Source organism: Apodemus sylvaticus, chromosome 13 (assembly GCF_947179515.1).
Source record: "Apodemus sylvaticus chromosome 13, mApoSyl1.1, whole genome shotgun sequence".
NCBI lineage: Eukaryota > Metazoa > Chordata > Mammalia > Rodentia > Muridae > Apodemus > Apodemus sylvaticus.
Genome location: NC_067484.1, coordinates 67715976 through 67739558, shown reverse-complemented (window position 1 = coordinate 67739558; position 23583 = coordinate 67715976). Strand labels below are relative to the sequence as shown.

The following is a 23583-nucleotide window of genomic DNA, read 5'->3' as shown; positions in this document are numbered from 1 at the left end:
AATTTTTTTCCCACAAGCTCATGATACTTTATTTAACTGTTGATTATGTTTTAAACCTGTTAACAGGGAGGATATTTTCTATTGAAACCATTCCTTGCTTAACTAAGAATGGGTAAATACATGACATCTTAGAAAAAAGTGCCAAAGCAGGCATTTTTCTTTCTATTTTAGTATTTCTAGACACATGCAACATAGTCTTGTGTTTGTTCTCCTAGCCGCATCTGTCCTAACAGCATTGCATTTTTCTTTTATTTTTATTTTCTTTATTTACATTTTTCTTTTTTTTAAAAATGGGGGTGGCATTTATTTACATTTTAAATGTTATCCCTTTTCCAGGTCTCCCCTCCAGAAACCCTCTATCCCATCCCCCTTCCCAATATTTCTAATTTTTATAAATCTAATTTATGTTTCCTAAAACTATTGTCTTTGAATTCTTGAAGATCTGGCTCCCATATTTACTTCCTAGAGTTTTATGGCTATGCCTCTCACATTTAAATATCCGGTCCATTTTAGCTAATGTTTGTACTATGCCGTGAAGTAAGAGGAGATGTAATTTTAAATCAGGCTAACTATGTCAATAATCATTGTGGTTTTTAGTAACGTATTGAGGCTGAGTGTCAATTTCCTATGTAAAAGAGACTAGCAAACAGAACCCGAATAATAAGGCCTTGGTAAAGAGCAGGAAAATGCTCAGTGCTTGAAGCCTCCAGCTGCTCAATAAATGCAGCAGTTAATAAACGCAGTGCGTTTTTAATGTGTTATTAAGGGAAACATGGGAAGATGAATTCAGCATTCACCTCAAGGTGTGAATCCCAGGTCTGGGATTGATTGTTAAGGGAGTCTCTGCCCCTAGGTAGTCCGTTACTTCAGGTTCACGTTTAGGGATTGGTAAAACCTCTCGCTATTCAGAACCTGCATTTGTACAATGAGCTTGTACAAGGCTCATTCGGTCGGTGGCGGCTCCTGCAGCGAGGGCCACCGCCTGTAGAGGGCGCGCAGGGGCCAGCTGCGCTCACGGCGGCTGCGCAGAGCCCACCCTACGCCCGCATCCGCCCCTCTCAGCTGACAGCTCTGGAGACGGAAGAGGCGGTGCTCAGGTGGTGCGGATTGTCTGCAGGCCTGGCAGGCAAGCGGCTTGCGAGGCCCAGTCAAGGGCATACTGCGGAACTATAGGGCCCGGCTCGGCTGAGCGGCCGGAAGGTACGGCGGGGCGGCGCTGTGAGCGCGCGAGGTAGAGCCAAGTGGCCCGGCCTGCTCTTGGACACCCGGCTCTCCTGCCCGGGCCGGAGCGGGGCGGCCCGCTGCGTGGGCGCCGAGGGTACAGGGCGGGGCGGATGGGCCCAGCGCCTCTGGCACGCCCCGGGGACAGTTCTTCTGCGCCGTTGCTAGCCCCGGGCCTGTAGCCCTGCCTGATCCTGCCCGGTGTTGCTGGGGCGTCGTCCAAACACGACTGCATGGCGATTGGTAGACTGCGGGGAGAGACCTGGGCTGACCCCAGCGCCTGAGCCTGCAGGGAGTGGTCGGGAAGATGAATAGGATTTTCCCAGCCTAGGAAAACCTGGCGGAGGAGGGGCTCCTCGGCCTGCTGGAGCGGCTTCCGGTTTGCAACAACAGTAGCATAATTAAATTTTATCTATTTGATGCTGCCAGGCTTTATTCTTGTTCCCGGTTCACAGGTGAAGAAATTACGCATTTTATGCCCAGAGACAGTCCAGAAAAGAGCCCAGGGCGTCATCTGTCTATTTTTGATTAATGAAATAGTAATAAGACTTGCTTCGTGTGGTTGTGGAGTCTAGGCGTCAGTTAGTGCACCGAAAGGGCTTAGCACAATGCCTGGCACCGGTAAGAACTTAGTAATTGTTACTGTTCTTACCAGTGTTACTGTGACAACCGTCCCAACTTCCTTCTAGGGGTGGAATGTGACAAAGTGGTCACTGGCCGCTGTGCCCCTGGTCCTCCATTCCTGCGCATTGCATTTTACTCCAGGTATTGTCTCAGTGTCCCGGGCACCGCTAGATGCTAAGATAATAGGTAGATGGAAAGGACTTGGGCCTGTTACGTAAAAGACTACTAATGCAGACTAGTAGGAGAGGAAATGCAAGGCTCGTTTTTAAAGAAGACGGTGTCTGTTGGGAAACTACTATGTGGAGGTGGGACTTTAGGAATTGCTGTCAAAGGCTAAGTCGATGGATTCAGAGGAACTGAAAGCTAACAACCTGAATTAAGGGCCACTTGGAACCAGCGTTTTAGTTGAGCTGGGGCCAGGTAGGATAAGTCATTAAGGGACTGTCAAAAAGAGGTGTTTTTTGAAGTCAGGATTGTCAGCCTGGATCTGTACTTCTTGGAAAACTGGACGTATGTTCTCTGGCAGCACGTATACTGAAATTGAAATGATACAGAGATTAGCAAGGCCTTGTGGCAGAATGACAGGCAAATTCATGAAGTGTTCTGTATTTTGTGTGTGTGTTGAGAGAGAGTGATTGTGGGGATAGGTTATGCAATTAGAAAGGAGACTAAGAGGGAAAATAGAGATTTTCAGGAAGGGAGGGGACTAATAGAACACACGTGACCTGAATGCTGAAAGGGGAGAGGCTGCTAAAGGGAAGGGGATGGAGAGAAAGGGGGGCCATTTTTTTTTCTTTTTGAGGGTTTTTTCTTTTGTTGTTGTTGTTGTGGTGTCGATTTTGGTTTTTCAAAACAAGGTTTCTCTTTGTACCCCTGGCTCTCCTAGAACTCGCTCTGTAGACCAGGCTGGAACTCACAGAGATCTGCTAGCCTTTGTTGCCTGAGTACTGGGATTAAAGGTATATGCCACCACTGCCTGCCTAGGAATTCAAGGCCAAATGGGGAGGAATTTGAACAGAACCAGATTATGTATGAAAATGCTGCAATGAAACCTTTTTGTAGTCTGGTTTCTAAAAAGTTGTTGGGGGGGGGTGGGAAGCTAAACCCATTTTTGTTTTACAATGTTAGAGTTATGTCACCTGCAGGGCTAATTTATGAAGCAGGTGAGAATACAAGCCAGAGGGATGGGTACTAGAGGCCTGATTTAATTGATCTTGAATATGGCCTGGGTATTAGAATTTTGTTATTGTTGTTTGTTTGTTTTTTCAAGACAGGATTTCTCTATGTAGCCTTAGCTGTTCTGGAACTTGCTCTATAAATCAGGCTGGCCTCGAACTCAGTGATCCACCAGCCTCTGCCTCCCAAGTGCTGGGATTAAAGGCATGTGCCACTCCCCCTCCCCCAACCTGGGTATTGGAATTTCAAAAAGCAGTTTCCTCAGGAGATTCTGATATTGCAAACAAGACGGAGAAATGCTAACCTAAAACCATGAAGTTGATAAATGCATCTCTCGTATCTGAAAATTCTTTGTTTACAATGAAATAAAAAGGCTTAATCCTATCCTCAACATGTGCTGCTTTCTGGTCAGACTGTTGAAGATTCAGTGAGGTAATGTGATCAGACTTAGTACCATACACATTTGCTTTTCTATAAGCGTAAACTAATTATGATACTAATTACGGTGTGACTTATTTGGGAATCATTTCTGAAAATATGGTTTAATAATTAAAGTTTTATATAACATGTTCACACATAATTTCAGGATGTTCCTCACATTCCATAACCCACTTAAACCCACTTCTCTGAAACTAAACTCCAATTTAGAGGCCATTCTCCCCTGAGCTACAGCCTCAGCCATGGAGGTCTGGCTGTAAACTCTGAGTAAATCTGCCAAGCTTAAGTATATTTGTATGCCCTTGTTCTGTTTTAAAATGTTATTCTGCCTTCAGAGTTAACCATGTCACTTTCGAGGCTAATTTATTAGCAGGTGAGAATGAAAGCCAGAGGGCATGGGAAACAGAAGTAGAGGAGGGAGAAGGCAAAAAACAAATTCAAGATACTTGGGGTGTGGTATCACTCATATAACCACCCCAGTTCCAGGGCTGAGGGCAGTCTGATAAGGTGTTACTATTGGGGAACATGCAGTTGCCCTTTAACCATGTGACTCGGTCTGTCCTGGGAGAGTAATACTACCTGTGGACTAGGGTTGGTGTGTTAGAGTGTTTAAGTCATGATAGTACAGATGAGGATTGGGATCTGGGAAGGATCCTCACATCTTCCCTGTTTCTTTTTTGCAGATGGCAGAATTTCTTTAGTATATCTGATGCAAATCTCACATCTTGGTTTCTTATCCAGCTTCAGTCTAGCTTCACTGGCTAGAAAATAAATGGGATTTGCACAAATTCCAAGCCGAAGTGAAATACAGATTGCAGCATTAATATCCTTTTCTTCTGGTTGTTACTAGCAGGTACTGAGTGACCTAAAATGGAACATGTCTGTGCTTTAGACGGGACAGTTGCAGAGCCTGACAACTCCTGAGGAAAAGCACAAGTTTTTTGAAAACGGAATTGTTTTATATATGGGAGGTTTAGAAAAAATATGAGAAGAAGGAAAACGGAGTCATTTAAATGGCTGTTCAGATTTTGTAGCATTATCTTTTAGGATGCCAAATATACTCTCACTTTTGTTTCAGGCCAGCTCCCAATTCAGTTTCAGAGAGGAGTTATAGGAAGCAAAGGAAAGTTCTTTTCCTGGACTAGTCATTAAGCACAACAACCAGCCTTTAGCTCCGAGTGCCTGGAGATTTAGTAGCAAAGAGTATGGATTCATCCTTTGTAGCTGTTTGCAAGGACGTTTTATATACCGTGAAACGTCTCCCATTATGTGCAGTTCTGTTGTTGACTGATTTGAACGATTGTCTTCAGTCTCCAGCAAACTCAATGTCGTCCGAAGATCGGGAAGCTCAGGAGGATGAACTACTGGCCCTGGCGAGCATTTATGATGCGGATGAGTTTAGAAAAGCTGAGTCTGTCCAAGGAGGAGAAACCAGGATCTATTTGGATCTGCCAAAAAATTTCAAGATATTCGTGAGCGGTTAGTTAACAATATCTTTTTAAAATTGGATTATTTATTTAGCTAATAATATCTTAACATAACTTTTTCTAAATAAAAATTATTCTCGATTTCTTAATACTTGTCGTTTGTGTCTGTAGTCCTAAGGGGGGATTATTGATAAGTATTAGTGGCACAGATTTAATGTATTTTCTGTTTTAAAAGAAAACTGGGGGGAGGGAGGTATAAAAGTTTTTTATTTAATCCTGCCTTTTTGGCCACTGAATTAAGATACCCTGCATATTTTATGCAGCTAGTCTTCTAATTAGTAGTTGATCAGCATAGTCATTGCTGATCAGAGGTAATTAAAGAAAACAGACAGTAATGTGTAGCTGTGAAGAGTCTTGAAGCTCCCTAGAGTGCCACATGGTTGATTTCTGCTTGATTTCCAGAATCAGGGTGACAGGTATGGGACAGGCATGGGACATGCTGTTACTCTGCCACCTTTTGTTGGAGAAAATCAAAACTGTTCGGTTTCTTTGCAGAGACCTTGATGCACATTTTTTTACAATGTTTCTCTAGAAGCCGAGATCACGTAGATGAACCTGTGACTGTGTTGTGTGCCGTGTTATGTCCTCAAGCCTGATATTATTTTGTTGGCACAAACTTCCCCAACCGATTCTGACTAGTTGGCATATACTGGTCTTAGTAAGTCATAGTTGTCTCATAGAAATAAATGTCTTTTTTCTCTAGACTGTGTCTTTGTCTACTATGAATCAACAATTAAACAAACATTGTTCATGACTTGGTCATTAGTGTTAGGAATTGTACTAGGAAGTGTGCAAGAATGAGTTGTGTGACTTTATACATTACACGGCACCTAAGTAGATTTTTCTAGGGCTTAAAAGGTTTTGTTTTGTTTTTGAAGGCAGAGACTAGAAAATTAATATTAAGGGGTGGAAGGTGCTTCGGGGAGGGCTTTTGTCCCCTTTACTAAAGCATCAGGGCTGAGCACTGCTCAGTAGTTTTGCACACTCCAGTGTTGATCAACTGATCCTTTCTGATTTTTGTTTTTGGTTCAGGCAATTCAAATGAGTCTCTCCAGAATAGTGGCTTTGAATACACCATTTGCTTTCTGCCACCACTTGTGCTGAACTTTGAACTGCCACCAGATTATCCATCCTCCTCCCCACCTTCATTCACTCTTAGTGGCAAATGGCTGTCACCAACTCAGGTAGACCCAAAACTTAATTTCTCCTATCCATTTTTAGAAACTTTTAAAATCATCTTTAATTGAAAACTACCTTGGTGATCTTTAATTCAGTGCATAAAGAACAAATGGCTTTGATTTTGTAATTTTCCCCCTAGTGTTCATGAATCCTATTGCTAATGAATTGAAAATGCATGATGATTTTAGAAGAATGGCAGGGCTGGGGTGTGGCTCCGAGGTAGAATTCCTCACATTTGCAAGGTCCTGGGCTTTAGCCTCAGTACTGGAGAAAGAAAGAAAGAATGGCAGTAAACAAAACTTAATCCTTGTGAATTGCAATAGCAATGATTTTTTTAATCAAGTGTATTGTTTCTTTTCCTTGAGACAAAGTCCTCCTTATTTTCCTTAGATAATGATGTGATTTTTCTTAATTTCCTATTCATTCCTTAAATCAAAGATTTAATTGTAATTACAACAGAAAATTGAGCTAAATTTCTACAATAAACAAACTCCTGAATAAATGTAATAAATGTTTCTCCATCAAATCTGTGTATTAATAATGGATAATTGTCACTGAGCTATGAAAGCACACTAACAGATGTGTGCAGTTCTCGTGGACACTTTCTTCTGAAACCTGATGCCTAATGTTGAAAGCCTTCTTTCTCTCTGTGCTGTTTATCCTTTCCTACTAATATCAACTCCGTCTATTAGTAGGTAATAATTGTACATATTTATGGGGCCAAATGTGATATTTCAATTGTGTAAGCATGTATTGATCAAACTAGGGTAATTAGCATTTCTGACTCTGTACCATTTGTATCAATTTGAGCCTTCAAATGCCCCTCTTCAACTTCAGTGTTTGATTAAGATATAAATATGACTTGAAGCTAGTGCAGTGTTCTGAGATGGGATAGAGCAACGATAAGCTGGTATTCAGACAAAAGCTGTCCGTTGTTGACCTCAAGGAAATAGCTCAGTAGTATTTCCCTTTAGTCATATGGTTTTGATATGTTTGTTTATTTTTGAAGCTAGAGTTTTGCTACATAACCCAGGCTGGGCTCAATCTCATGAATTCTCTCTCAGCTTTCTGAGAGCTGGGATTATATGTGTACAACAACCCATTTGATTTTATTTTATAGTTTTTGTTCTCCCACCTAATCTTTTCTATAAAGGTACCTTTGTAAGAATTAAGGTCACAGTTTAAAAACAAAGTTAAATTTAAAGGGGATAATGCTTGTAGAATAGAAAAAGATACTGTTATAATGTGACAGAAGCAGTAGGTAGAAGGTAGCTCATTATCTGTTGAGGCTACCATTTGTGATCACTGACATTTAGCAAGTTCTTTAGATGTTTAGAGATCCATAGATACTCTGATACTCTGCATACTTTCATTTAAACATATTTACATAAAAAGGATAGGTTAATTGGATATATGACTTTCAGATCTTCGTATCTACTTACTTTAGGGTACTGGGCATAGGGAAAGGTTCATTACTTTTCATGTTTTAATTGGTTGTGTTCCTTTTTTCTTTTTCTTTTCTTTTTCTTTCTTTTTAATTTTGATTTTGATATTCAAGACTGACAAGTTTTCTCTGTGTAACAGTCCTGACTGTCCTGAAATTCACTTTGTAAACAGGCTGGCCTCAAACTCACAGATGCCTGCCTGCCTCTGCCTTTCGAGTGCTATGATTAAAGGCATGTGCCTTTACGGTTGTGTTTCTTAGTTCAATTTTTGTTGCTATACTCTGACTCCATAGCATTGTGAATTTTACCTGTGAAAATGACACACGGACCTGTCATTCTCTGGCGGGTGGAATCAGAAGTGGTTCTAGTTATCTAGTATTTTTCCCTACTCCACCTGTATATACCTCTCTCTTCTCTACTTCACATTTATATGCATGTCTCTTCTGAAGTGGGACTGGTGAAGAAAGGAGGGAAAAGAATGGCCTCTTTATCAGACCTCACTTACATGGCAGGCAGAGCTTCCCCTTTAAATAGTTATTCCACGGGCTGGAGAGATGGCTCAGTGGTTAAGAGCACTGACTGCTCTCCCCATGGTCCTGAGTTCAATTCCTAACAACCACATGGTGGCTTACAGCTATCTGTAATGGGGTCTGATGCCCCCTTCTGGTGTGTCTGAAGACAGTGACAGTATACTCATACATAAATAAATAAATCTTAATAATAGTTATTATACTTTGGGGCTAGAGAGGTGATGGCTAAGTGGTCAAGAACATTTGTTGCTCTTGCAGAGGACCCTGGTTCAATTCCCAGCACCCACATGGAAGGTTACAACAGTCTATAACTCCCAACTTCTGGGAATCTGATGCTCTCTTCTGACCTCAGTGGATACCAGGCTCAAATATGCAGGCAAAGCACTCATACATGTAAAACAAATAAAAACAAAACTCCTAAAATAAATATGTCTTACACTTTACATATTTTAGCAGGTTTCTCAAAAAACATGGTTTGCATTAAAAGCTTCAAGCAAATATGAAAAAGCTTTAATTGTCAGTAAATATTAAGTAAGTGCTCACGCAAAATTATCAGAAGCACCACACAGAGCAAGGAACAGAAAATGACATTTTTTCATTGTGATTTAATTTACAAAATTTGCTTGCCATCTGGACAGCTTGTTTTTAGGTGTTTACCTGAAAAAAGAAAAGCTGCTTATAATTTCTGAGCTCCAGTTACAAATATTTTTCATTTTTATTGGGAAATCCTCTTACGCTTGAGAAACCTTAACACTGTTAGTGACAGTATGCTGAGTTCCCTCTTCTACACCCTTGCCTGCACTCAGCTTTTGATGCTAGCCATTCGTGCCAGAGTGAAGCGGTGTCTCACTGTGTCCGGGGTCTACATCACCGGAGTTAGTGAACCTGAGCTTTGCCTGGCAAGTTCATGTCTTCATTTAAGAACTGTTAGGTATTCCCCTGTGTGTGTAGTAAGCCCAGGGCCTGTGCATGCCGTGTAGGTTTTCTGTCAGTGAGTGGTACCCTGGGTATTACTTATATTGCTTAATGCTTACTTACATATCATTGCTTAAAGCAGGTCTGGTAGCCTTTGACCTTCTTCTGGAGACTGAGGCAGGAACACCAGAAGTTCAAGGGCTGGACCTGTAAAAGGGCTCCGCAGGCAGGGGCACATGTCCCCAAGCTTGATGACCTAAGCTTGACCCCTGAAACCCATGTGATTGAAGGAGAGAACTTATTCCTGCAAGTTGTCCTCTGACCTTAACATACAGGCCATGGCACATGCATGTTTGTACCCACACATAACTACATACAAAATAAGTATATTTTAAAAGGCAAACCTGAGCAACGTAGCAAGAGCGTACCACGTAAAGAGAAGACTCAGAACTCTACCTCATGGTAGCACATCTGCCCTGGACTCCATTCCCATTATTACCAAAGAGAAAAAAGCAGATTATTTTGGAGACTTGTGCTTTTAAAATTTGTCATATATGCTGGATATTCCCTTCTGAGGTGTCGTGTGCAGCGCGACTGTTTTCTCCCACCTCATAGGTCGTCCCTGTGTTCCATTGTTCCCTGTGTTCTGCAGAAGCTGCTCAGTTTGGCAAAAGCTTTCATAAGTTTTGAGTTGACTTTTGTAACTGGTGTATGTGTTGGGGATGTGCCTTTAGTTTGGCTTTTTTGAGTGTGAATATCCAGTTTTTCCAGCACCGTGTGTTGAAGATACTATCCTTTCTTGGATGTTTTTGCTTTGCTGTTTCTTGTGGACTAGATAAACGAGCACTCACCATTGAGCTGTGTTCCCGGTTTTGAATGATTCCTTTTTTGTTGTTGTTTGTTTGTTTATTTATTTATTTATTTATTTTTTGTTTCAGCCCATTTACTATTCATATGTGCCTCACAAATTTCTGTTGGATAGATTTGTTATAGGAAGTACAGTTAATCCAAAAGAGGAGCAGAAGGGTATGGGAGAAGAGAACACAGGTAACTACCACATTTTCCTACCCAGATACTAGTGCAGTGAGAGCTGGCAGGGCCTGGAGAGCTTCCATACAGGGTTCCTTTTCTAATCACCATTCCAGATCACCTGCAAGGAAGGGCAGGGCTCCTGAAGAGAAACTGTCCCTTTAGAACTAGATTGCTTTCTAACACCTGAGGTACACAGTGATGCCGCAGCTGTGTCGGTAGCTCCAGCAGCAGCCTGTTCCGTATCCCCTGGCAGCCTGCTGTCTTCATGCTACGTCTTCTAGACGCTGATTTTGATTGACTCTGGCTCTTGTTGCTGAATAGTTGAGGAATAATTTGGTGAGAATGTTGGTACTGTTTTGTTAGTAAGAACAAGCAGTGTCAGGAAGTTACGCTGAGATAAGCTTCAGAAGGTCAGGAGCTGGCGTACCATCATCTTTTCAAATTCAGCATCCTCGTGTGTGCTCTCTCTCTCCCAGCTCTCTGCTCTCTGCAAGCACCTAGACAACCTGTGGGAGGAGCACCGAGGCAGAGTGGTGCTGTTTGCCTGGATGCAGTTTCTAAAGGAGGAGACCCTCACCTACCTGAATATTGTCTCTCCTTTTGAGCTCAAGATGGGGCCTCAGAAAATAGTCCAGAGAAGGCCAGTGGCTCAGGCGCCTCCTGGCACAGAGCTTGGTTTGGAAGGAGCTACTGCAGCAGATGTAGACCAAGAAGAAGCTGTGGATGAGAGAGCTGTGCAGGATGTAGAGTCATTGTCAACTCTGATCCAGGAGATCTTGGACTTCAATCAAGCTCAGCAGACGAAGTGCTTCAATAGTAAACTGTTCCTGTGCAGTATCTGCTTCTGTGAGAAGCTGGGTAGTGAGTGTATGTACTTCTTGGAGTGCAAGCATGTATACTGCAAAGCCTGTCTGAAGGACTACTTTGAAATCCAGATCAAAGATGGTCAAGTTAAATGCCTCAACTGTCCAGAACCACAGTGCTCTTCAGTGGCTACTCCTGGTCAGGTACTGTCCTCTGTCGATATCATGTGCCCTCCAGGTCCTTTTTCACAAAGGGAAACAGAAATTTTTCTTTTATTTCCTTTCGAGATAGGTTCTTTCTATATAGCTCAGACTGGACTCAAACTCAGGATCCCCCTTGCCTCTGCTTCCCAAATGCTGACATAAAAGGTGGTCTCCACTACACTTACACAGGAATTTTATTTAATGTATTAATTTAGCAGTGTTGAGGATCAACCCTAGGCCTCACATATAGTAGACAAGCCATTTCCCACTAAGTCAACCCAACCCTCAAACTTTCTTGATAGTCCTCATGGCGTTCACCAAGTCCTTAGGTGCAGTCCACAAGTTTTTCCTTGTGTCTATTAAGAATGCTGAGAGATGGGTGTGAACATACCCAACCACCTATAATCCCAGTACTCTAGAGGTACAGACTGGAGTCAGTATCATCCTTGACTGCTTAGGAAGTTCAAGGCTAATTTGGGCTGCATGAGATTCATCTCAAAAATCAAGATGGCTCAGCAGGTAAAGGCACTTGCCACCAAGTCTAATGACTTGAGTTCAACCTAGGAGAGAACCAACTCTCTCAGGTCGCCTTTTAACCCACACCCCACACAAATACATACACAGGCAAATTCCTGTTCTCTCTCAACCTCTCCCTCTCTCCTCTTTCCCTCTCTCTCTCCCTCTCTCTCTCCTTCTCTCTCTCCAGGGTTTCTCTGTGTAGCCCTCCCTGGCTATCCTAGAACTAGCTCTGTAGACCAGCCTGGCCTCAATCTCAGAGATCCACCTATTGAGTGCTGGAACTAAAAGTGTGTACCACCTCACCTGGTCTCAGTTCTGATCAGTGAATGTGTGGATCGATACAACCACAGCCTCAATCAGAGAAAGGCATAGGAGGCTGAGGCAGATGGATTGCTGAAATTTAAAGCTAGTCTGCTCTACGTAGGAAAGCCCATCTCAATCATGTCTTCCCCTCACAACCCCGCCCCCCCAAAAAAGTATAAACTATTGCCAATCCTGCTTTGATTCTGCAGTGAGAATAGGGTGTGACTTTAGTGCCTGTCTATTTTATATCAGCAGCCTCAGAGTCTTGATAGGATCAGAACTAGTTGGGAATCTTAAGATCTATGTGCTTTATATTTCATCTAGGTCAAAGAGCTGGTGGAAGCAGACTTATTTGCTCGCTATGACCGTCTCCTCCTGCAGTCTACCTTGGATCTGATGGCAGATGTGGTGTATTGTCCCCGTCCATGCTGCCAACTCCCTGTGATGCAGGAGCCTGGCGGTACCATGGCTATCTGCTCCAGCTGCAATTTTGCCTTCTGTACCTTATGCAGACTGACCTATCACGGGCTTTCTCCATGTAAGGTAACTGCAGGTATGTTGTAACTGTGGACCTAACCCTCATCCAATAGCCTTCCCTTGTGAAGGCCTGTGACCTCCATTCATACATTTAGAGTTCTCCTCATACCTGTAAGAGTTTGTCAGAGCGCTACTAGAAGCAGAGTTGCGTGTCACTTATGACCAGCTTTTGCTCCAGTGTACCCTGGGCCTGATTGACACATCTTGCTGGGTGCTGGTTGAAATTCTCATTCAGAGGTTATTTTGTCAGTTACTATCTTGGCTGTAGGGGAAAGGGATGAGCAGAAGAGACAAAATCTTTTCATGGAACTTCTAGTCTAGTGGGGCTGACAAACAACACAGTAAGTAGTGGTAAGTACTGAGGAGGAGAAAGAAGACAAGAACTGGTTAGGAAGGGTTCTGAGGGGAGGGGGACTTAATTAGCTGGAAGCAGGCAGAACCAGTTAGGTGGGAATGCTTTCCAGGAAAAAGACTAGCATGTGGACTCTGCCAGTGACTGTGGAGTAATGCAGGCCCTAACAGCAGATGCGGGCATCCAAACTCCACTCCTGATTCTTTGTGTCACCAGCCCCCAGATGCCTTCTCCCTTAGTCCCTGTGTCGGAGTGAGCACAGGAGTGACACATGCTTGCTAGTTTGGGTGCAGGTGCTCTAGGGAATCAGGCCCTTTTTGTCAGTCTGACTGGTCCTTGGTGCCCTAGTTTTCTCAGTGAAGATGACAATAGTCATGTGTTGTAAAATGAAGAGAACTAATGAAAGTATCTGTGACAGATAGAGAAATTGAAAGTTAGGGTTAAAAAGTTAGAGCAATTTCAGATCAACTCAAATCTAATACATATTTGTAGTTATTAATCTTTGTAGTAATTCCTTCTGTTGTATTTACAAAAGTATTGATTCCTGATAGGAGAACTGGTCTTTCATCCTTGGCCAAGTGAGAAACAGTAAACTAATTGTTTGAGAAGAGCAGAGCTCTAATGAGGAAAGTAGACTAATAAAATATCAAGAGCGGGCTAGGGAAATGGTGCAGTGGGCAAGAGTGCTTGCTATGTAAACATGCGATCCTGAGTTTGAATCCCAGCATCCATGTAAAAATCTGAGTATGGCCACATATACCTGAAACCTCATCTTTGTATGACAAGGACTGGTGGATCCTGGGAGCTCACTGACCCAGCAGCGTAGCCTAAGTGGTTCAGTGTCTTAGAAGGATAAGGCAGAGAATGATAGAGGAAGATAGTGGATGTCCTCCCTTGGCCTCCACATTCGTGTGCACAGTACACATGTCTCTACTCCCACATACACTACACACATCCTCCAAATAAAAATTAAGTAACTGGGACTTTAATGAGAGGTCTTCAGTTGTATTGAGGAACTGATGGAATGCAATTGTGGAAAAAAGCTCTTATCTACAGCTGGAACCTTTGCAAATGGTTGCCTAATCCATTTAAGTAGTAGAGAAGCAGTATAAGACAGTTGAAGAATATTGGGGGGGAAGGGTGAAAAGAACTTTTTTTAAAATATGGGTGTATACATGTGGGTGCAGTGCCTGTGGAGGCCAGAAGAGGGCGAAACATTCCCCTAGAGCTGGAGTTACAGGCTCTTGTGAGACCCCATGATGACATTTGTGCTGGAAACAAAACCCAGGTCCTCTGGAAGAGCAGCAAGTGTTCTTACCAGCCAAGCCTTCTCTCCAGCCTGAAGAAAGAACTGCGTTAGAATGTACATTTCTCTGTCTGTCTGTCTGTTCTGGTGCTGGGAAGCACACTCATTTCCTGGTGAGAATATGGAAGTCAGGAGACTCCTTGAGGGAGTTGATCTTCCACCATGTGGACCTGAATATTGAAGTCATGTCATTACACTCGGCAGCCAGTTCTTCAACCACTGAGCCATCTCACCGGCCCTAGGAAGAGTTAGCTCTTCAGCACCTGCAACAAAGAAAATGTAGTCACTATTTTTGTATGTCAAAATCTGGAGTTTTATGATGACTGATGTTTATATACTATAGAATCTGTATTTACAACTTAGAGATTTTGGCATGGCAGTGGGGTTGAATCAGGGTCTTGGCTAGCACTCTGCCACTTGGCTCCCTGGGTTTTTTTTGTGTTTTGTTTTGTTTTGTTTTGACAAACCAGTTTTTAATTGAATGTTGCTAGTTATATAAATACTGACATTAAGAAATCAAAGGCAAAGGAAAACTCGCCACTTTAGCAAATATGACTCTTCTAGTGGCTGGACTCCTTCCCTCCTTTGTCGTGGTACATAAGTAACATTTACCTGGTTGTTGTGTAAGTGTGTTTTTGGATCTTATGATTTGGATTGAATGGTAGCTACTCTAATCATAAGTCTTTCTGTGTGTGTCTTGATTTTTTTTTAGCATGTTGAAAACTTTATCTAATGGATTTAACCTACAGAAGATTGTTCACATTTTCACATACAATATATTTATGGTTTTTACTGGCATATTAATTATATATATGGGTTTTATTATAAATTTTTCTTTTTTGTTGTGTTTTTTTTTTTCCCCCAAGACAAGAGTTTCTCTGTGTAGCTCTGGCTGTTGTGAAACTCCCTCTGTAGACTGGGCTGACCTTAAACTCAGATCTACCTGCCTCTGCCTCCTAGGGGCTAGGATTAAAGGTGTGCGCCACCACTACCTGACTTTCATTATGAAATTTTTATACATGTATATATTTTTATTATAATCATTCCATCACCCCTTTTTGTCTCCCCTTCTCCACTGATCTAAATTTTTATATTTAAATATTATGGGTGTTTTTTTGTGGAGTTTTTGTTTTGTTTTGGTTTGGTTTGGTTTGGATTTTTTTGGATTTTGGTTTTTTTTCGAGACAGGGTTTCTCTGTGTAGCCCTGGCTGTCCTGGAACTCACTCTGTAGACCAGGCTGGCCTTGAACTTAGAAATCCGCCTGCCTCTGCCTCCCAGAGTGCTGGGATTACAGGTGTGCGCCACCACTGCTTGGCTGTTTTGTTTTCAAGATAGGTTATCACCAAGTATTTCTGACTGACTCAGAACTCTGTGCAGATCAGGCTAGCCTTTAAAGTTTACATAATGACATCTGCCTGATTCTGCCTCCTAAGTGCTGGGGCTAAAGCTATGCAACACCGTGTCCATTATGGCCGTTTTTAATGTTTTTCTAGAGAAATTAATAGACTTACGGAATGAATACCTACAAGCAGACGAAGCTACTAAAAGGTTCTTGGAACAGAGGTATGGCAAGAGGGTGATTCAGAAGGCCCTGGAGGAGATGGAAAGTAAAGACTGGCTGGAAAAGAACTCCAAGAGCTGCCCCTGCTGCGGGACGCCCATCCAGGTACCTCTGCTGAACAGGCTGGAGCTCAGCAGGGCCCTCAGGAGCCCACTGTCACTCGGAATAGTTAGGTTTTGAAAACGCATTTGGGTACCTACTCAGACCCTGACTGAGATTGAATTTCAGTAGTGAATACTGTAAGTGACCTTAAGTGTACACTGGCTTCTCTATTCAAACTGCTTTCATACAAAGACAATTTATCATACATTGTGCCCACCTCAGAATTGACTAGACGATGCTGCATTCTGCTTTCTTTTGTTAATAACAAGACCACAGGCTAGGTTAGTTACAAAACTTACTTTGGATTGATCTGGTTCTGTCCTGAGACCATGCTGAGCATTGAGTGGTGGGAAGTGTAGTTCTCTCTCTCTCTCCACTGGTAGTTCTCTCTTGTGTAAAGTCCTCAGTCTCCAGTGATGGCCTTATCTCACCCTCATCTTCTCCAAGGGCCCTGCTTCTAGATGCAACATTCAGGTCAAGTTCCACGTGTTAATAACCCACAGTGGGGAGTAAATTCCCAACATGAGGTTTGAAAGGGACAAACTCATTAGTAAGAGCATACAGAGCTACCGTCAACTCTTAAATCTCTGTGGTTTGCTTGTTTTTATTCTGTGTATATGGCTGTTTGCCCACATGTTGTCTGTGCACCATGTGCATGCCTAGGGCCTGCAGAGACCAGAAGGCAGCTTTGGGTTTTTCTGGAACTGGAGTTACAGGTGGTTGTGAGTCCCCATGTGGGTGGTGAGAATTAAACCTGGGTCCTCTAGAACAGCAGCTAGTGCTCTTATCTAAGGAGCTATCTCTCTAGCCCTAATTTGTGTTTCTAAAACAGTCTTACTAGGTCTAGGGCTATGCCTCAGTTGGTAGAGTGCTGGCCTAGAATTCAGGAAGCCCTGGGTTTGGTCCCTAGTACAACAAACTAGACCTTATGACAACAAACTAGACATATGTGACAAAAACCAAATATGTCCACTTCACTCTGGAATGGACACCTGGAGTCCTTGCATTTAGGAGGTAGAGGCAGGAAAACCAGAAGCTCAAGGTCCCCTGTAGATGTGTAGCAAGTTCAAGGCCAACTTAGATTCATGAGCCTTGGTCTCAAAACACATAGTTCTGACTTTCCAGAACTATCTATCCTTCAGAATACCAAATGCATTTAACAAATATGTAGTCAGGAAGTAGAAGCATTTTCTCTATTACTCTGAGCCAAATAGACATTCATTTCTTCTCACCAAAATTTTAACCGATTTTAAAATCACAACACGGCCTTCCATTTGATTTTATTTTTCTAATCTTGTACATTGTAACGGAAACTGATGATCGTTCCTTAGTTGCATCATCAAGGAATGTGGCATCATATTGACCACTTCTGACATGCTTGAGCCCTGCGACTCTACTTATTTATGCCGGTTAGTGTAGAAATTTAAAACTCAGGCCCAGTCTGGTTGGCATAGTCTGTAGTCCCAGCCATTTGGGAGGCTGAAGCAGGAGGATTGCCAGTGAACAACTTAAACCCTGTCTTAAGAAGTGGAAAAGGAGAGGGATGGAGCTTAACGGTGGAAAGTGGGCCTGGCATGGCACTGAAAATACAGTCACGTTTTAATGCCAGTCTGGTTATGTGTCCCCTCCTCTGCTTCATTTGAGTCTAGGAGAGAGAGCTTGCTGAGTATCTAGTTGTGGTAACACCTGCTCAGTATTTCTGGATTTTACTTACAATGCAACATTATAAGCATAAGTGGTCACCTCTGTGTTTGCTGCCTACACATCATTCCTCCTGGAGAAAAGACAAAAGACCAGAGAAGTTTACAGGGCTGTTTTCGGCACGTGCATCGTCTTCTGCTTTTACCACTATGATACTGTTCTTATCTCCCTTCCCACCAGAAATTAGACGGCTGCAACAAGATGACCTGTACTGGCTGTATGCAGTATTTCTGCTGGATTTGCATGGGTTCTCTCTCGAGAGCAAACCCTTACAGACATTTCACAGACTCGGAATCTCCATGCTTTAACAGGTTTGTACACACAGGGCTCCCTAGACTTAGCAGGTAAAATACTTAGGTGTGCCTGCGTGAGGATGCATGTGGTGCAGATGTACTCTGGGTGGGCAGAGACCCAGCAGGGTGTGGTCTCCCAGAGTTGGAGCTGGAGTACAGGTTGTTTGCAGGATGCCTGGTTTGTTACATGAGCACTGGGATCCCAGCTCCTGTCCTCATATTGTACAGCATTCTTAACCACTGAGCCGGCTCCCTGACGTCTGGATGTTGTCATGCCAGTATGCAGGCTAGTCTGTTTCCCGAGTCCCCGTGTTTTCTAAAGTAGCATGGACTTGGGCTTATACTCTCTTCCCACAGGTGACTTTAAGTCTTCTTGAAAATGGCTTTATGATCAGAGTATACACCTCTTGAAAACTATTTTTTATCCTCAACTTAAAAAAATTTATGCTTAGCTGCCAGTAGTGGCATGCTCCTTTAATGCCAGCACTTGGAAAGGCCAAGGCAGGGAGATTTCTGAGTTCTAGCTAACCTGGTCTATAGAGTGAGTTCAAGGACAGCCAGGCTACACAGAGGAACCCTGTCCCAGGGGAAAGATATGTTTATGAGTGTCTTGCTTGCATGTATGTCTGTACACTACATGTATGCCTGGTGCTTACAGAGTCTGGAAAAGCATGTTGTATCCCTTGGGACTGAAGTTATAGTTGTGAAGCCACTGTGTGTGTGCTAGGAATTGAACCCAGGACCTCTGGAAGAGCAGCCATGCTCTTAACAGCTGCGCCAGCTCATCACCCCTACCCCACCTTACTTTTTTTTTAATTTTCATTTTAATGCTTTATTATTAGAAGAATAGAAAGAGAAAAGGATATAGAGAAATGAAGAGAAAGGAGAAGCTAGAGGGACGGCTGTGACCACGTGGAAAGGGGGAAAGAATGGAGAGAGGGGGGCAGAGAGACCACCTCACATTTTAAAGACAGCATATGTGACATAGGCTGGTCTTGAATTTTAAAAACGTTTTGAATTATTTGTGTGTGAGAAGGTTTGATGTTGGTGTGTTTGTGTTGTGGTGCACTTGTGAAGTCAGGACAGCTTTCGGAGTTGTTAACTGCTTCTGTCACAGTCCACTGGGAATGGGTCCTGGAAATCTAACTCAGGGGAAGCAGTTCTGTTTGATGGGCCTGACTTTAAAGTCAGTACTCCTTTTTTTGTTTTTGTTTTTGTTTGTTTGCTTGTTTTTCAAGACAAGGTCTCTCAGTGTAGCCTTGTGTGTCCTGGAACTCACTCTGTAGACCAGGCTGGCCTCAGACTCAGAGATCCACCTGCCTTAGTCCATACTGAGCTTAGTCCTCCTCTTATGATAAAAGTTCTCAAGCATGTAGAAAGGTTGAAGACTGCAGCTGTTACTGGTGAGAGTAAACAGTACACTGACGTATTCGTTCTCTCTACTGTCTCCAAGAGGCATTGCTAAACTGCTTGAAGATTAATTACGGCAATGCTCCACTTTCTTACTTCATTATATATCCTAAATTTAGAAAATGCCTGCAAGACTGGTAGTTTATCTCTGTGGTAGGTTCAATGCTTAGCATGTGTGGGAACTATGAATTTAATCCCCTCCCCTGCGCAGCTCCCCCAAAACCAGAGTGTTCCTATGTACTAACAGTATGTTAAGAGTGAATAACGGCGGGCTGGAGAGATGCCTCAGTGGTTAAGAGCACTGACAGCTCTTCCAAAGGTCCTGAATTCAAATCCCAGCAACCATATGGTGGCTCATAACCATCCATAATGAGATCTGATGCCCTCTTCTGGAGTGTCTGAAGACAGCTACAGTGTACTTACAGATAATAATAAATAAATCTATGATGGCTGGGCAGGGTGGTAGCGTTAATTGTAGCTTTCAGGAGGTTGAGGCAGGCAGAGTTTGAAGCCAGCCTGGTCTACATAATGAGTTCCAGGATAGCCAGTGCTACATAGAGAGAACTTGTCTCAAAATAAATAAATGAACAAACAAACAAGTGTGATATACTAGCATCTGATAAGCAAAACCTATTTAAAACTTGCATTCATTGGGATAGCAAGATGGTTCAGCAGGTAGAGGCCCTTGCTGCTCATGATCTGATGACCTGAGTTAGAGCCCTAGAACCATACACAGGCAGAAGGAGGGAGCCAACGTCACAGCTGTCCTCTGGCCTCCACATGTGTACCTCCAACTACACACACACTAATCTGAATGGATAACCTTCTTACTTAACAGTCACGGGTGCTAGTACATCAGTTAATTGAGCCAGGATCTAGTCAGGTCCAGTCTGGGTGTTTCTCTTAATATAAAGGTTGGGCCACTTACTTGTCAAGGAAAAACTTAACTCTTTAAAAACTCCAAGCCAGCTTGTACTGCTAGGTGACATCTCTAGAGTTGTGTCTCCATGACATCCGTTAGCTTACTTCTCTTTCTTCTCTCTTTGCTGACACTGGAAGTTACATGTGGATGGACGTTTGATTAGTTGTAGTAACCACTTTAACAAGGATATTTCATGTGATGTACTGCGTATGGTTCCCTTTGGGAAAACCATGCTCAGGCTGACTCTGTTAGTATGCTATCATGTAATTCATGCAGAGGCATGTTTCCCTCTTATTATTAGAAAAGAATCTGAGGTGGTTCTTTGACACAGTGTGGGTTATTATTCAAAAGCTCTCCAAGGTCAGCATTGGAGTTTTTTGCCATTGGTTTCTGTAGAACCTACACTCATCATTTTAAAAGTGTAGGAGAAATGGAAAAAGTTAGTCCTGTAGTGAACTGCTGCAAGCTAGTGTTGGAAATTGCACCGACTTTAGAGAGTAAAAAGGAAAGAAAACACAGGGCACACTGCGCACTACCCACGAGGATGCCAGGCTGTGAGAGAGAATGGGAAGATTAGCACATGGCTGGGTGTTTCCTGGGAGTTCAGTTTCTTCCAGGGTACATGGTTCCTCATTCTTGTTTATTTCACAACTATATACATTATCCATTTGGTGATGTACATTCCCCATTTTTGCAAATAAACTAAAAAGAGGAATGGGGTACAACTAAGAGGCAGTTTCCAGGCATACAAGAAGCATACAGTGACCAGTTCTTTTCTTATCTATTTTTAGACAAGGTTTCTCTGTGTAGTCTTGGCTGTCCTGGAGCTCTGTAGACCAGGCTGCACTTGATCTCAGAGATCCATAGGCCTCTGCCGCCCATGTGCTGGGATTACAGGCATGGACTGCTAGCATTATTTCTGAGTTCTTGAGAAGGGCCTTGCCTTTCTCCCCATTCCCCCCCGCCGGCCCCCCTACCTTGATAAAAACCATTAGATTACATTTCTAAAGCTAGCCACCGAGGTCTGTTCCCTTATTTGACCACTTCTTCCTCCTGAGACTGACTACCAAGGTCCAGCTATCAAAGTATTGAAGTCTAGAAATAAAAGCCCCTTTTGTCTCATCTAATTAACATGCCCAGTTAAAATTAAATACCTCATCCTAACACAAGGGTAGGGGGTGTTCCCCTTTTCTAAACTCCCATTTGCTCATGGGCCACATCTGTCTCTACTGAGGCAGGCCTCTGTCCCTCTGATACAGATAACCCCTTTGCTCTCCTTTGTTCCCTTCCCCCCTTCCCCTTCTCCCTTATCCTCTAGCCCCTGTCTTTGTCTCTTATTTCTTGCCCTTTGTCTTTCTGGGGCAAGTAAGTCTCCTTTGGTTGAGAACTTGGTTTGGGGGCCCTGAGGTGTTACCATCTGTCTCCTTACACATCTCTCAGCATCTTTGGAAGTTCCTAGATTTTAACCCTCCTTAATGAAATGGTTAAAGAAGAAAATTTATGCAGAGATCTTACCGGAAGAATAGACTGCTTTTGAGAGAAGGAAAGACAGATTATGCTCTTTTGTTTAACTGCCTAAGTGTGTGCCTTATTTTATGCTTTCAGATTGTTCCATGCCGTGGATGTTAATGGAGATATTTGGGAAGATGAAATTGAGGAGGATTAGTCCATTCCTTCTGCTCACAATATAGAAGTGGAATGGTTTGCCCTGATCTTCTGTCAAGTACACAAAGAGACCTTGCAGGGTATTTAGGGTGCCATCCATTCACTCTTCCAGTGTAGAAGGAAGAACAGGGTTTATATTTTCCTTTGGTTCTACTGATTAAGGCACGTACATTTTCCATGTAACATAATCTGGTAAAATTATATGCCAAAGGATCAGAAATGAAAACTATAGGAGATTAAATATTATAATATGCCCAAACTGTGAATAGTTAAAAAGTAAATATTTATTTTCTCCCCCAAGCTTTAGGTTAGGGAGAAGGTCAAGAGTTAAGCTTTTAGACCATGTCCAAGAAGCCTGATATTGTTGGAGTGCTCTCAGTTCCATTCCTCAGCTGGGGACAGTCACAGCCCCAGCCATGCTGTCCTGGGAGCCTGATCCATTCTCAGTACACCGCTCACTCCCATCCGTGCTGTGGAGTAGCCTCTGCTCTGTAACTGACCAGTTGTCCAGTGTCGTCCTGTTCTACCGCTTGCCAGATAGAAGTCTATAGTACATTAAAAATATTGTTAGTACCACAATCCCTGTGATACTTGATATTTATGAATAGTGTATTGAATCCACTGGTTTAGAGCCAAACGTAGAATTTAGGATTCTGGCTCAGAATTCCTCCAGATTCAGAGTCAGAACTGTCTCTGCCCCTTTTGTTCTCAACTTTCTCCTTTTGCCTCCCACGTTTTGTGAACAAGGACAGTTTTAATGTTGATTCCGGCAGTGTGTGTCTTTATTTCCTCAGTAGAATAGAAAAAAGCCCAGTATATTCCTCATGAATGCTCACTAAACCTGTGAAGAGCATCATGGTTCTACCCTGACCTTGTGAACCCGAGTCCTCCCTAATCACCTACAGGAATTGGGCTTCCCCCCCTCCCCTCTTAAACAACAGTGTTTCGAGTGATAATAGTACCTTGATAGCTGGATTCCTACTTCTGGGTTTTATTGGCTTTTTGAAAACCTGTCTTCATGTAAGTGGCTTGGTAGTCACTTGGGGGATGTTTTGAAAGGACAGTAATTCACCTGTATCTTGTGAACATGCGTTTTCTACTTTGACACTGAAAATTAAGGAATTGCTTAACTGTCAGCTCAGACTGCTTCTGGATTGTCAATGAGGATGCTTAATCTTAACAATAAAGTAATTTAAAAATCATCCTGTAATTGAAGTAGACATGATGTCCTGTCACCAAAGCACTGAGCAAAGTTAAAACTGATTTGTGTTTCTGTTTATTCTGTTGGTTGGGGTGTTTTGTTGTTGAGTTTTCTTCTAGAGATTGACCCAAGACCTCAAGTGTGCTGAATCTGAGTCTGCCACTAAGTGACAACACACAGACATTCTTAAAGAGAGAAGGAAAGGGTCCCAGAACCTCCTTTCTTTCCCAAGGCACATATTTTGTTTGAACATGTTCTTTTCGCGGGCTTCCATCCACACATGTTATATTATCACTAGAGTTAAAATAAGTGGAAGCCAGGCAGTGGTGCTCACGCCTTTAATCCCAGCACTTGGGAGGCAGAGGCAGATGGATTTCTGAATCCGAGGCCAGCCTGGTCTACAGAGTGAGTTCCAGGACAGCCAGGGCTACACAGAGAAACCCTGTCTCGAAAAAAACAAAAAAGCAAAAAAACAAAACAAAACAAAAAAACCCAAAAACAAAACAAAAATAAAAAGTGGAAGGTAAGAAAAGGAAATCAAAAACTATTGAGTATCCACGAGAGGTATTAGCAGGACTTCAGTTTGGAGTTCATTGGAGCCACTGACACACCCTGGTTCATGAGCTATTTGACAAATGATAGCCATCATTTTAGCT

The 23583-nt window shown here is 42.8% G+C and overlaps 1 protein-coding gene and 1 pseudogene across 10 annotated transcripts; both read left to right on the top strand.

The window, feature by feature from the left end:
- Positions 1–1056: 1056 nt before the first annotated feature.
- Rnf14 (ring finger protein 14) lies at positions 1057–22928 on the top strand. Of its 10 annotated transcripts, XM_052155366.1 has the most exons (9): positions 1243–1676; positions 2732–2804; positions 4770–4938; positions 5979–6130; positions 10524–11054; positions 12201–12429; positions 15566–15738; positions 17617–17747; positions 21667–22928. In XM_052155366.1, the coding sequence occupies exons 3-9, from the start codon at positions 4785–4787 to the stop codon at positions 21725–21727; spliced, it is 1431 nt and encodes a 476-aa protein (XP_052011326.1). In that variant the 5' UTR covers positions 1243–1676; positions 2732–2804; positions 4770–4784; the 3' UTR covers positions 21728–22928. The 10 variants fall into 10 exon arrangements, with proteins under 10 accessions (XP_052011323.1, XP_052011324.1, XP_052011326.1 ...); XM_052155363.1 differs by lacking the exons at positions 1243–1676; positions 2732–2804 and adding an exon at positions 1057–1200; XM_052155364.1 differs by lacking the exons at positions 1243–1676; positions 2732–2804 and adding an exon at positions 1057–1231.
- LOC127664316 (uncharacterized) lies at positions 2360–2458 on the top strand (annotated as a pseudogene).
- Positions 22929–23583: the final 655 nt, after the last annotated feature.

Bases quoted from the DNA above. Each gene is read 5' to 3' on its own strand.
- Rnf14 (XM_052155362.1), top strand. From the start codon at position 1,641: ATGCTGCCAGGCTTTATTCTTGTTCCCGGTTCACAG. The intron at 1,677-4,769 runs GTGAAGAAATTA...GATTGTCTTCAG, and splicing joins TTCTTGTTCCCGGTTCACAG to TCTCCAGCAAACTCAATGTC. The intron at 15,739-17,616 runs GTACCTCTGCTG...CCTTCCCACCAG, and splicing joins GCTGCGGGACGCCCATCCAG to AAATTAGACGGCTGCAACAA.